A 14,964-nucleotide genomic window follows, 5' to 3' on the forward strand; every position below is an offset into this window, starting at 1 on the left:
TTGTAGAATTATAGCATTTTAGAGTTGAAAGAGACCTTAGAAAACATATAGGACAGGATTCCTTAAAGTATGTTAAAGTATGTCTTAGTCTCCCAGTGCTGCTCTAATGGAAACTCTACAAATATATAGCTTTAAAGAATAGAAATTTATTTTCTCACAGTTCAGGAGGCCAGAAATCTGAATTTAGGATGTGGCTACATGGGAGGTCTATCTCTGTCAGCTCTGGGGGAAAGTCCTTATCTTTTTCAGTTTCTGTAGCCCTGGCATTGCTTAGTTCCTTCCTCAAAGTAGCATCAGTTCACCTCCCCCTCCCCCATTTGTACTTGCTTCTGGGTATAATCTGGTCTTTTTATAACTCAGAAGTGATTAGGTTTAGGGCAGACCTTACACTAAATAACGACCTTATTAACATAACAAATAAAACCCTGTTCCCATATAAGATTCTACCCACAGGTATAGGGGGTAAGGTTCCAGCATATATTTTGGGAGGATACAATTCAATCTACAACAGCAAGTTGGTCAATCAAACATTAAAATCTATTCTTGTTAAAAATGCACGGAGGAAACGCAGGACAAACAGGAGGGCATAACTATGGGGGGGCAGTGTTACTGGGCAGGGAGGGGAGGAGACTGGGTTAGGGTTGGGCATGGTAAATGGGGAGTGAAACTAAATGTACACGCAACTTTGAATGTAAAACAAACTCTTAAAATAAAAAATTGCAGCCTACTGACTGGGTGAAGGCTTGGAAATTTGAACATTTTAAAAACTCTTCAGATGATAGTGCTGCATTCAACTATTGCAGAGTGAATAATCAAATCCAGATGTTTCATCTTAATAGATAAGGGAAAGACATATCTAAGATGTAGAATGAGATCCTCTCAAGCAAAACCATGTAACTGGTGCAATGCCACCCATTAAACAAAGTGGAAAACAAAACCAACCAACCAACCAACCAACCAACCAACCAACAAAAAACCCCATGTTACTGAGATTGAAGACAAATAGAAATACAAAACACACCCTTTGTTTAAAAAGACAGCAAAGGGATAGCACAGAATTTTAATGTTATTTATGTATATAGTTACTAGTCAGTATCCCTCAAATAAGTGTGGTTACTTTAAATTGCTAACATGAAAACCTTAACCTTCCACTTCTGAAGTTATTGGTTTTAGCTACCTTGTTTTCTTTTTCTGTGTTCCCAAGGTTACTCTTTTGGGCATGAGTTTAGAAATGTAATTATAGCTTCGGTTGCAAACTTCTGAACCACATAATCAAATACAGACTGTCATAGTGGAAAATAAACAATTCTTAGCTCTGCCTACATTGACAAGGAATGTGACTGTATTCAAACTCACCTTAATGGCATGTCTTTGTAGTGGCAGCTTCCTACTGAAAAATCAAAAAAAAAAAAAGAAGATGCATAATGCTGTGGGAAACGTAGACTGTCAAAGGGGTTGTGAGTCAGGCTTCTTCCTTACCAACCATGTCTGTGCTTTTGTTTTTGTTCCATTAAACTCCTTTAATATCTGCATTATGTTCTGTGTGAAAGATTGTATTCAGTGCAATGCACTGTAGACAGGTTGAGAAAGAGCAATTTTAGAAAAAAAAAAAAAAATTCTAACATAAGAACTTATCCTCATGGTCTCCAGCCTTTCTGTTTCGTTAGAATACCCAATGTTGTTGTTGTTATGTGCTGTGGAGTTGAATCTGACTCATAGGAACCTCTCCTTGGGTTTCTGAGGCTGTAGCACTATGGAAGTAGATTGCCCAACCTTCCTTCCGAGGAGTGGCTGGTGGGTTTGAATGGCCAGCCTTTTGGTTAGCAGTCAAGTGCCTTAGGCACTATGTTACCACAGCTCCCAGGAATACCCATTAGATTATTTATTTATATAGATTATAGGTGACTCTTGAGGCCAAGCAGCAACCTCTTTAGAATGACATCTGGTCCAGATATTGCTCTATGAATATAAATCCTGTCTAAAGGCTAGGTATTTAGAGCTGTAAATGATTCTCTATTTTTACAGAAACTTTGTGATGGAAAGAGAAGTGTCATTTATCATAAGCGGTATTTTCTTTAATCTTAATTATATCTTAATGCCAAACTAAATCTTTTGTCAAGCACAGCCTCAGAGCTGTACTGTTTTGTTCACAGCGTTTGAAGGTTAGTGCAGTCCAGATACACTCCTATTTGTTTTGTTTTGTTTTTCTAAAAAAATCCAGAAATGTCATAAATACATTGAAAGACTATCGGCAAACGGAAAGAATGCATTTTTATTGTCTTAAACCTCTAAATCAAATTGCACGACATTCTGTTTTCTAGCGAGAACTTGCAATAATGAAAGCCCGACTTTAGAGGTTTGTGTTTGGTCTAGCAACACAGTTCTGAGAAATACATCATAGAGAAAAGTAGCTGTCAATTCTTCCTTTTTGTTTCTTTTATTCTGGAAGGTGCTCTAATTCGGGGTATATCAAGATGGAAACCCTAGTTGGCTTGGAATAGATGGGCTCCACTGAGAATCCAAGAATATTTCTTCCACGCCCAATATCAGGAGTGTCTCATTGACAACAGTCTCCCCAAACCCAGACTTTAGCTGTCATTTCACCTGCATCGCCCCGGCGTCATTTGACATTTGATGTAGTTCTGAGCTAACAAACAACGCAAGCAGCCCTCACAGATTCAAACCGGACCTTGACTCCTCCGCTCAGTCAGGGTGAAAGATCTGCACTCCCGCCGCGCCCCCTCGTTGCAGTGGTTTCTCCTGTAGCTCCCCTAGGCTGAGCGGCCAATAGTGCAGCCCGTGGAGCCGCGGCAGCCCCTCTCCTCTGGGTGGCCCCTGCGCGCGCGCTACACTCATTCAGCCCAGGAAGGTGAGGAGAGAGGAGGCTGGTGCAGTACTTGCAGCTCCTCTGCGGCGCCAGCCAGCTAAGCTCCGGAGCCCGGCAGACAAAAGAGGCCGCTGGGCGCAGGCAGGCACGACCCGAGGCGGGCCCGAGTGCAGTGATGGCCGGGCGAAGGGGTCGGGCGCTGCTAGCGCTGTGCGGGACACTGGTCGCCTGCGCTTGGCTGTTGGGTGTCGAAGCCCAGGAGCCCGGGACCCCCGCGGCGGGCATGAGGCGGCGGCGGCGGCTGCTTCAGGAGGACGGCATCTCCTTCGAGTACCACCGCTACCCGGAGCTGCGCGAGGCTCTGGTGTCCGTGTGGCTGCAATGCACCGCCATCAGCAGGATCTACACAGTGGGGCGCAGTTTCGAGGGCCGGGAGCTCCTGGTTATAGAGCTGTCCGACAACCCAGGAGTCCATGAGCCTGGTAAGGACTCTACCCCCTGTCATCCCTAGGGGGCGGGGGCCCCCGAGGGCGGAGAGGTTGAACTGTTGGTGGTGGAGGGAAGAGGAAAAGGTGGGCTCAGAGATGCCTCCTGGAAAAGGGAGTCTGCAGTGAAAAGTGGAAGGAGAAAGGGGTGAAAATGAGCAACAACCGCGGCCAAATGCTGTGATCCCAATCTCTACCCGACTCCCATCAGCATAAACCATCTCCCCAGCTATTAGGCCACTCTGGTAATTAAAGGCCCGAGAGGCTGGAGAAGATGGGGGTAGGAGTACGAAACGAAGCACGAACACCCGAGAGGTCACTCACTGTCATGTTGCTGTATCAAAGATGGGAGGAAATAACAGTCTTCACGGAAAGAGTCAACCCTCCTTGCAAACAGCAAGGTGCAGAGAGCAGGGACTTAGAGGAAACAAAATAGTCATTTATCATTCGTTTCTTAATAGGCCCCAGGACCCATCTCTACCTGTGTGTGCGTATTAGGTACATACTTTGCTGTGGATGCGTAGGAGATATCACAGATATTACCAGTACTGGGATAGTGATGTGTGCAGACATGTAGGTTCTCCTTGGAGAGTGGAAAAGTGGCCTCTGACAAGCATTCCAGTTTTGAACTTGTTCATGGCCTTTCTAAAGAAAAAAGGGAATATTCTATTTTCTCTGCTTTTGCCACTTGGGATGAATAGTGTGTAACCAGGATTTTATTCCAACTGATGCTCCCACCCACCACTGCCGTCGAATCGGATCCGACTCATAGCTACCCCTCCTTGGGTTTCCGAGGTAGTATTACTACGGAAGTAGATTGCCCAAACTTCCTTCATAGCCGTCTAATACAGCTTCCAACTGAGTATGAGTTAAAGCATGTTTTAATTTATGTGAAACATTTATTTAATGTTTACACATTTACACATTTAGTTTAATAAAGAGATAATTAAAAAAAAATTTCTTGGAGGCTTTTTTTCAATGTTTCTGTGTTTTGGAAATGTGTAATTCTTTAGGCTTGGTCTTCTGATAGTAAAGGTACTGTTAAAGTAATATGGGCTACTAAGTAGCATGGGAGCTCTGGTAGCATAGTGGCTAAGACACTTGCCTGCTAACCAGACGGCTGGCGGTTCAAACCCACCAGCCACTCCTCAGAAGGAAGGTGGGGAATCCCACTTCCGTAGTGATACTGCCTAGGAAACCCAAGGAGGGGTCACTATGAGTCGGGTTTGACTCAACGGCACATAACAACAACAGTATCAGCATGGGATCTTTTTTTTTTTTTTTTTTTTTTTAGTGACAAACAAGCAAGGAAAATTGGCTGAAAATTCTCAGTGTAGGACCAGGATACTTTTATAATGATTTTTATAATATGTAATAACCAAACAGAGAAGGAATTAAAAGTAGTAGTCAATAGAAATGTTTTGATTGCAAATGTTTAGTGTATAGGTTGATCAGTATTAAATCTTTATACAGGAAATATTTCTTAGCTTCAAAAAATATAAATAAAAAGGTTTGTATAAGTTTGTGGTCAAAACCCTAAAATCAGAAAACATTTTCTATAATGTGCTATGCTAGATTGCAGATTGTCAAACTAGATGTTTTGAGAATTAGTTTGGTAGTTATCACTCAGTTTCAAATAACCAAAGTCAAGACAACCTAGACACAGTTAAAACTAACCTAAACATTTGTTATTTTCCTTAAAAAACCGCAAAGAAACTCATTGCCATCAAGTTGGATCTGACTCATAGGAACCCCTCCTTGAGTTTCCGAGGCAGTATCACTACAGAAGTGGATTGTCCAGCCTTCCTTCAGAGGAGTGGCTGGTGGGTTTGAACCTCCAGCCTTCTGGTTAGCAGTCAAATGCCTTAGGTACCAGGCCTCTTGTTGTTGTTGTTATACGCTGTGGAGTCGGACCTGCCTCATAGGAACCCCTCCTTGGGTTTCCGAGGCAGTATCACTACAGAAGTAGATTGCCCAACCTTCCTTGTCTACTTAATTAAATGTTTTGTTCTTCTCAGACTTTCAGGAGACTATGTGAGAGTTAGTATTTATTTTTGTTGCCTTGTTTCAAGTTTAGAGTATTGTCAGAAGGTGATATACTCTGGAGAACAACAATAATTTCATTGCTTGAATGTCTGAAAAGTAAAGCCCATCAAAATTTGTAAATACCATTTTTAGACTGTAAGCTCTATTAGGCAGGAACCCAGAACAGATCTGGCACACAATAGGTACCCAATATGCAGTCTGACTGAATAACACAATGTTTTAAATAAAAATATATTACTCAGAAACAAAATACACAGATTTAATTGTTCTTACAAAGATGAAATCAGAAATGGATTTGAATAAAGAAAAAAAGTTCATTATTCTTAAATGGTCTTCAAATTCCTTTTAGATTAAAGTATTTAAAGACATTAAAAATAAATATCTATACATATTCTGAGGTAAAAATTGAGTCCTTTAGTATTTTTTCAGCACCTGCCCACTCAAGGTGAACCAAGTTCTATGGGCTGTACAGTAATACACAGGAACCAGGAGTTGAAGGATGACATGAAGGTATGAATTGTTTTAATAATGGTGATAGAAGTACTGGAGAAAGGAAACTAGGAACACTATGTCAAGGAGATTTGGTTACTAAAGAATGGATGAAAGAAGAACGGAAATAGAGAGATTATTGAAATTTACCAGTTGCAATGTAGCTTATACAAATAGAAGTTTTCAGAGAGTCCACTGCTTTTGAAAGAAGGCAAAGCCTTTAACTATCTTCACCTTATAAATACTTTATAGGTTTGTTGTTTGACTAATATTTCTGATTAAGATATTAGGAAATAATGTTTAGCTTAACAAATTCATTTACTTGACTAAAACTTTTATGAAATTGCTCACCTTCATTTTATTTTCCAGCAAGCGAGCTATGTCAAGTTTGCTAATTATGGTCTTAAATTCTCTAAAACTAAATGAAACACATAAAACCCTTCTCTGTGGGAAAACCAGCAATGGAGAGGTTTAGTTGGTTAGATAGCAGTTCATTGACAGAAGGTGTTTGTTGACACCACCAGCTCTCTTCCTGCAGAAAGAACTGATCTCTGTAGTTATTTGGCAGTAGGCTGTGGGCTGCACTTAAACTTATCTCTGGAAAATGATTCATTCTTTCAGACCTTAAACATTTGGATTCTTAAAAAGAGAAGGAAAATTCTATTTTGAATGAATCAAGGAGAGAAGCATGATACAACAGGAATCAGCTTGATTCTCAACTAGTGAATATTTGATCTCAGTCATCCTTTTGTGTCATTTGAGACCTGAAAAAATATGTTGGAAGAAGATTGAAGGTTGTGGGATTTAAAATTAACTTTACCTAATGAATTTGGTCTTTGTCTTGGTTCCTGAGAGGTAACCTCTAAAACCTTGAAATTTCCCCTGCAATCATAAGGGTCTTTGATGAGTGCTAGAGATCACACCTAACCTAACCCCCAATAAAGAGTTTGGACAGGGAAACTTGTTTGGCGACAGACATTGATGAATGTGGGAGGATAGCATGTCTCTTTTTGGGACAAGGAAGCTTTGCGTCTTTGCGTTGGGGACTCTTCCAGACCTCTCCATTTGCATCTTTTTTGCTATAATAAAATTGTAGTCATAAGTATAGTGCTTTCCATGAGTTCTGTGTGTTCTTCCAGCAAATTATTGAACCCAGGGGAGTAGTGGGAGCCAACAGGTCAGCAGTGAAGGGAGCTGGGGATCCCTGAGCTTATGGCTGTTATTTTGAGGGAGTAAAGGGAACCCTCAAATTTGTGGGCAGCAGGTTAGAAGTCAGGAGACTGGAGACTCCTGAAGTTTATGACTGGCATCAGAAAACCAAAACCAACACCAGACTTGCTGCCGTCGAGTTGGACCTGACTCATAGCGACCCCTCCTTGGGTTTCCGAGGCAGTATCACTACGGAAGTAGATTGGCCCATCTTCCTTCCGAGGAAGCTGGTGGGTTTGAACCACCAGCTTTCTGGTTAGCAGTCAAGTGCTTTAGGCATTAGCCAGCTTCTAATAACAGAACCATGAGGGGTCTTGGGACCAGTCTCACCATACACACTGTGAGTCTGGACCCAGACGCCTTCTTCCTATGCCAGGATTTAGTGCTCGTGGTCCCTGTGGGAATGGGATGAAAACGGTACCTAAGATTGCTTAGATTGGGTCCTTGACTAATTCCAGGTTTTCAGATATCTCCCTATTAGATATGATACCTACCAGGCATGACCATGTTTCTCATTTTCTTTCCATTTCATTATGCTTTATGCTTTTCATATTTCTACAAATAAGGAGTTATGTTTTCAAACGGAAACATATGCTTTCCTAGGTGTGCATACCCATCATCGCAATACTAAAAGAAAAACCTTTATTAATTTATGTCTAGGTAATAGAATCGTATTTCCAGACCACTACTCCCAAAGTTGGGAGCTCTGGTAGCATAGTGGCTAAGACATTTGCCTGCTAACCAGACGGCTGGCGGTTCAAACCCACCAGCCACTCCTCGGAAGGAAGGTTGGGCAATCCTACTTCCGTAGTGATACTGCCTCGGAAGCCCAAGGAGGGGTCGCTATGAGTCGGGTTCGACTCGACGGCACGTAACAGCAACAACAACAACACTCCCAAAGTTAGATGCAAGTTGAGATTAGTTTGTTTGAAACACTAATTCTTTTACATGTAGTTTAGGATTGCTTTTGGGAAGTAAATTTGAACTGAAAAATGAAATACTATCTTAAAAACATTCTTTAGAGCATAGGTTTTTCTCTCCCAAAGACTGGAATGATTATTTTGGATCTATCCCCATAAAAATCTGTTACAATTTAAAGTGTATGAATGCCAAATACCATGATGGAACGTTTAATGCTGGCAACATTTCTATACAACTCAAAAAGAGAAGTGGGGATTTTTATTATTTGTATGACCTCTTTTCATACCAGTTAAGACATGTTACTTAATTTAGTGGGAAATACTTACAAGTGACTAACACCAAACATTTAGTAAAGATAGGTGTTAGATTTTGGAGATAGACCTAGATGGACAACATCTGATCAAGAATTATTTTTAGACCCGAGTGAGTCAAAGCAGGTCTTGCCAGAAGTGTTGCTCTTGAATCACTTGTGATTGGCTAATAGCAGAGATGGGAAATTAGGCTGATTTCTAACATTATATCCTGTGCTCAGACAAAATAGGTAGCTTTCTAAGGAAATTGATTTGAGCCATGGCAAAAGAATCATCAAGTGACTGGCATGTCATAGTGATGAAACCTCCATCTTAACAGTTAGTTCCTTTGGGAGAGATATTAAGAAATATAAAATAGGCCCTGCAAAGAGTGACACATTAACAAGGGTTTCCTAAAAAGTATTCAATAGAACATTATTTCTGCAAAGTTTGATAGGAATCAGGTAAATGAAGATAAACAGATTTGTATATTGTGAGACTCATCAGAGCCCTTAATGTGGTGAGGTACATTTTAAATCTCCAACATAGATGTGTGAAAACCAAAAAACCCCACTGCTATCGAGTTGATTTCGAGTCATAGTGACCCTATAGTACAGAGTAGAACTGCCCCATAAGATTTCCAAGGCACATCTTTTCCTAGCAGAGCAGCTGGTGAGTTTGAACCACTGACCTTTCAGTTAGCAGCTGAGCTCTTAGCAACTGCACCACCAGGGTTCCTTTTGAGAAACACTCACTATATCACTCACTATCAAATCATTAAGGATTATTTTGCCAATTCTTTAGCAATGAGTCTCAAAATGGGAGTTTCTCAGGGGTAGGGAGCATAAGTTTTCCACTTTTTTTGGTCCATAAATAGCATTTATGTAGATAGAACAAGCTCTTGAAGATATATGCTTGTTAAATTGGGAGCATGATTCCTAGGCAATGAGACAGGACAGATAATTTTGATCAAAAATATTAAGGCAAATAGATTCCAATTCTTTTATTATTAACTAGTTGCATGCATTTTAATTTTTGTTTACTTCTGTCTCTTGTCTATAAAATAGGAATACTTAAAAACATTCATATCACAGGGTTGTTGTGAGGCCATAGTAGTGGAATATATGGAAAATAATTTAATGAAGCTGCTTGTATCTAGACATTGAGAAGATTCACTAATTTGTAAAATTGTGTTCACTTTTAAGTTGGTCTGGAAAATGTGCTCCATAAGTTTCATTTTCCCTCAGAGTAAGCCCCCTTGGCTGTGTCATCAGATGAGATCTGCTTTCATGAGGCCTGCTAAATGCTTTTGCAAAAGCCAGTTGACAACCCTGACAGACTTTTTCCCTCTTATCACTGTTTTCTTGTTAACAAGTGCTTGCCTTTTATAGACTTTTCATATTGGGCATTCCTGTTTTTCTTCAGTTTGATGTACTATTTTGCTTCATTCAATAGGGAGAGTGAAAGTGGTTATCATTATCAAGAATATCTTTACAATTGTTCTTTAGGTAACTAAATGAATCTAGGGCAATTCCAGGGCTGACTTTGATAGTTTAACTTATTTTTCTAAAGGATTTATAATGGAATTGCTCAGGTCCTGATTATTTTTGTTTCAGACTCATCTAAACAAAAAGATGTTCTTTGAGGCCTTGTTTTGGTTACCTAGTGCCACTCCGACAAGAATATACCACAAATGAGATGCTTTAACAAACAAGGAGTTTATTCTTTTACAGTTCAGAGGCTTTAAGTCTGAGTTCAAAGTGCCAGGCTCTAGGGGCTAGGTGAAAGCCCCTCAACCTTGGGCTTCAGCTCTGTCTCCTGCTCCCGGCCCACTGGAGCTAGAGGCTTTTCTTCACTGAGACAGCTGCTGGTTGCTGAGACTGACAAGCCCAAGGTTGACAAGTAAAAAGGCATAGTCCCAATGTTAATTCAAGTCCATTGAAAATCCCAAGGTTGGCAGAGGATGATAGGCTGCTGAACAATGACTCAGCTACATGCAGGGTTCAAGCGTGTCATCAGCTAGAGACCGTTCCCCAAGGCTTCTCCTTATACAGGAAGCAGACCACATCCCTAAAGCAGCTACTCAGCTGTTCACATTGGTTCCACCATGGAGTTGATTACCATTCTCATCATGGGGAATACTACATCCAGCTTTCCAGCCAGTGAACCTGGCCCAGGCAAGGTGACACACCAATTTAACTACCGTAGGTCTCCTTTCTCATTGATGTCCTACTTTCCTAACCCCACTAGGGTCCTTTCTTTGTGTTTTCATTGTTCTTTGAAGAGCAATAATATAATTAAGAGAATCAATAATTATTTATTTGCTTAAAAGAGACAGCCACTCATACTTTTAGATCCCAAGGTGATGCTGTCTGATTGGACCTACTCAATTCCTCAACCTACATGTTTTTGTTACTGTCCTAGGGTCAGCTCTGACTCCTGGTGACCTCATGCACAACAGAATATAACACTGCCAGGTCCTGTATAATCTTGACAATCATTGGTATGTTTGAGTCCATTGTCACATCCAGTGTATTTGTGTGAATTCCATTCTAAGGGACTCACCTTCCAGCACTGATCAGACAACATTCTGTTGTGATCTATAGGGTTTTCACTGGTTAATTTTCAGAGGCAGATCCCAGGCCTTTCTTCCTAGTCTTAGTCTGGAAGGTCTGGTGACACCTGTCTTCCATGAGTGACTCTGTTGGTATTTGAAATACTAGTGGCATAGTTTCCAGAATAATAGCAACATGCAGGCCACCACAGTATAACAAACTGTCAGGATGATAGTCGTCCTATAGAGGACCCAGAAAATCTTTCCTTCACTCACTGCCATTATGTCATATTTTCTGAAAAAATAACTTTTTAGAGCTCAATTCAATAACTTGCACAAATCATCAGCCTTGACCATAAGTTCAGGACAGCAGACCTTCAATATAAAGATTGGGCTGTCACCTCCCTGACCAATGTTCTCCCTACTCTTTTATTTTTCTAGCCAAAGACAATTTTGAATGTAACTTTTTTTCATAACCATTGTAAAAAAAAGTACTGTGTAGCATTCCAAGATTAAATCAGCTTTCCAAGATGAAACAAAAATGTAGGCTTTTGTCAATATACCTTCAATTTAATTAGGAAGTATTTAATGACTACCCACTATGTATATGTCATTTTCCTTTATCTGCTGATGGCTCTTTTAGGCAAGGTTTTTTTTACATATCTTGAAATGTGTTACTTAGTTTGTGGCAGTAAATTGCCTCTTTCACCAAGTTGAGCTTTATTTACATGCTGTAAATTACTTCATTTTGCAAAATGTGTGCTGCATATGGATGCAAGAGTTGAAGGATCCCCTCTATTATCCTTAACAAAAATAAAGACTAGAGAAAACTACTGGAAATATTAAAGACATTTGCAAAATAAAATGTTTTGTTCTATTTATATTTTAAGTGAGATGTTCGACATCTGATAGTAAAGTACAACAAACAGCCCTATTGAAAGACTTTGATTATTTCAAATCATGACTGTTTAAAATATGCCTTGTTCAGCATAGAATTATTATTTTTTTTAAAGTTTACTGGAGGTAACTAGTCTTATTCATTGTGGGAAATCAGTACATGTTAAGCCAGATTCTCAACATAGTCAGCATCATGGGAATTAAGTTAATACAATTTTGGAAACTGCAATAACTTTAAAAAACCAATAGGACCTTCACAGAGTTCAGACAATGAGACATCAGCTTGTTAAATGTATTTTCTCAGGAGTCTAGTTAGGTTTTCAGAAAATGCTAAAGCAATAAAAAAAATATAGGTATAGATATATACTTCTCATATGAATACTGCATAGACAACATGAATACTATATAGTATTGCTGTCAAGTTGATTCATGGTGACCCCACATGTCAGAGTAAAACTGTGCTCCATAAAGTTTTAGTGGCTGTTTTTTGGAACTGGATCACTGGGCTTTCTTTTGAGGTGTTTCTGGGTAGACTCAAACTCCAACTTTTTGGTTAGCAGCCAAGTGTGTTAATCATTTGTACCACACAGGAACTTAGTAGCCTCAACAATGGGCTCAAACATACTGACAATAATGGAGGTGGCACAAGACTGAGGAATATTTTATTTGGTTATACTTAAGGTTGATCCTGAAAGCTGTGACCAAAGAGTCAGACAAAGCCAAGAGTGATATTTAGCATTTAATTGGATATCATTTTAATATTTGTATGAGTTGTGTGATCTTACTAAACAGGATGATAATGGAAAAATGGAAAAGTCTTTGGAGCAAGATGGAAAGTGTTTAATTGTTTTAACTCATTGTTAAAACATTGTTATGCCCAGTCTTCCTTGTGGCTGGTGGGTTTGAACCACCAGCCTTCTGGGTAGCAGTCAAATGCCTTAGGCACTAGGCCACCAGAGCTCCCTTTAAGAACCAAGAAAGTACAAAGTCAAATTGCTAATATAGCCACATGGGAGGAAATTACCAACTCTAATTAATTGATCTTGAACATTAGGTAATGCTAGACTATAAGCCTAGGGATGTGGGCTAAATCATTACTGCTCTCCTTTTTAAGTTTTAGAGTCCATAAAATAGCAATTATATAAAAAAAGGGGGCACGTGGGAGTTGGAATAGAGAAAAATTGCTCTAGATGTCTGTATATTCAGATGTCACATTTGCCAGAACCTCAGTCAGCTGAAACGGCCACCCCCTCACCCTACCACTTTCCTTTGGGAAGGGGACTCCAAAATCCTGTGGCTTGTTGTAGCTGTTTCCTTTTTTGGGTAAATATCTTTAGAACAGAAGATTTAGAAATAATGTGTGTATACTTGGAATACTAACTACTTTAGAAATGTGTATACAGTTCTAATTTTAAGTACTTTTAAACCATACAATGTTTAATAGAACTTGTTCTAAAGATTAATAATGTAATTTCAGTAGAAAAATGTGTAATTGGATGCGTATTTTGGTTTTGTGATTTTTAAGTTGAATTTTTTAAAATCCATTTTATTCAAATATTGAAATATAATTTATGTACAGTGAAATACACAAAACTAAAGTGACATGGGTCAATGCATTTTTTTTTTTTTTGCAGTGTTCTCTCCCCTCCCCTCCCACTGCTGGCAACCAACAAAGAAAGTTTCCCTCCATATATGAACCTTTTCTTGACCCTCCACAACAATGAACTAATACTATATTTGTCCTTCTGTGATTGACTTATTTCACTCAGCATAATGTCTTCCAAGTTCTTCCATATTATGTGGTGTTTTGCAGAATCCACATTATTCTTTAGTGCTGCATAACATGCCAGTATGTGTATGTACCATAGTTTGGTCATCCACTCCTCTCCTGATGGGCACGTAAGTTGTTTCCATCTTTTTGCTGTTGTAAATAGTGCTGTGATGAACATGAGCATGTATGTATCTGTTCCTATCCTGGCTCTCACCTCTCTAGGATATATACCTGGTAATGGGATTGCTGGGTCAAATTGTATCTCCAATTCCAACTTTCTAAGGATTCACCATATTGCTTTCCACAGTGGTTGTGTCACTTCACAGTCACACAAGCAGGGTATGAAAGTCCCAATTTCTCCACATCTCCACCAGCATTTGTTATTTTCTGTCTCATTGAACCTTGCCATCAGTGCTGGAGTGAGATGGTATATCTCATTGTTGTTTTGATTTACATCTCTCTGATGGCCAATGATTGTTAGCATCTTTTCATGTATTAGCTGACCACTTGAATATCCTCCTTGGTGAAGTGTTCATTCATGTCTTTTGCCCATTTTTCAATTGGATTGTTAATGCCTTTGGTGTTGAGGTGTTGGAGTTTTCCATCACTCTTAGAGATAAGTCCCTTGCCAGGTATGTAATTATCTGCGAATATGAATTTGTTGTTGTCATTTTTGTCATGTGCTTTTTCATTGTGTCGATTTCTTTGTTCCATATAATTTTCTATGCTGAGCTCATTTTATTTATGAATCGTATTATCATTTCCTTCATTGCTATTGTTTTAGTATTTGCTAAATATTTATGCTGGTCCTCTTTTTTATTTTGATGTGAAGGTTTATCATTTTTCTTTGAGGGTACCCTGTAATTTATAGTTTTCTTCCCAAGTTTAGAACAGTCCATTCCATCTTGTAGTTGTCTTGACATCCCTACCATCTAGAAGTTCTGTAACGACACAGACTTTTTTTCCCTCTTTTTGGCCTGTAGTTGTCCTCATTTGTTGTTGGTTGGTGTCTTTGGTTCCCTGTTTACAATCTTGTAGGCTTCTTTACTTTGGATACTTCCATAGCTGGGTTGGTTTCTGGGTTATGTCATGTGTGTTAATGGTCAGTTGTTGTTGGCTGTTGTTGCTTCTCTGTCCAAAGGATTCTCCTTAGCATCTCTTGTAAGGGTGGTCTGCTTTTAACAAATTCCCTTAATTTCTGCTTATCTGAAAATGTCCTAATTTCACCATCATCTTTGAGGGACAATTTTGCTGGGTACATAATTCTTGGTTTGAAATTTTTCTCTTTCAGTGTTTTATATATGCCATCCCACTGTCTTCTCGCCTGCATGGTTTCTGTTGAGAAATCTGAACTTAGTCTTATTGGTTGCCCCTTGTAGGTAACTTTTCGTTTTTCCCATGCTGCTTTCAGGATTCTTTCTTTGTCTTTGGTTTTGGTGAGTTTGATGATGATATGTCTTGGTGTTTTTCTTTTG

General features: G+C 39.5%; 1 protein-coding gene across 1 annotated transcript in view; it reads left to right on the forward strand.

The window, feature by feature from the left end:
• Nucleotides 1–3,002: 3,002 nt before the first annotated feature.
• Nucleotides 3,003–14,964, forward strand: part of CPE (carboxypeptidase E) — a 127,413-nt gene continuing 115,451 nt past the window's right edge. The window contains exon 1 of the mRNA XM_007954207.2: nt 3,003–3,309. Coding sequence (XP_007952398.1) covers nt 3,003–3,309 — 307 coding nt within the window. The remainder of the gene's footprint in view (nt 3,310–14,964) is intronic.

This window comes from Orycteropus afer, unplaced genomic scaffold (genome assembly GCF_000298275.1).
Source record: "Orycteropus afer afer isolate SDZICR_OR568_19922 unplaced genomic scaffold, OryAfe1.0 scaffold00443, whole genome shotgun sequence".
Classification (NCBI taxonomy): Eukaryota; Metazoa; Chordata; class Mammalia; order Tubulidentata; family Orycteropodidae; genus Orycteropus; species Orycteropus afer.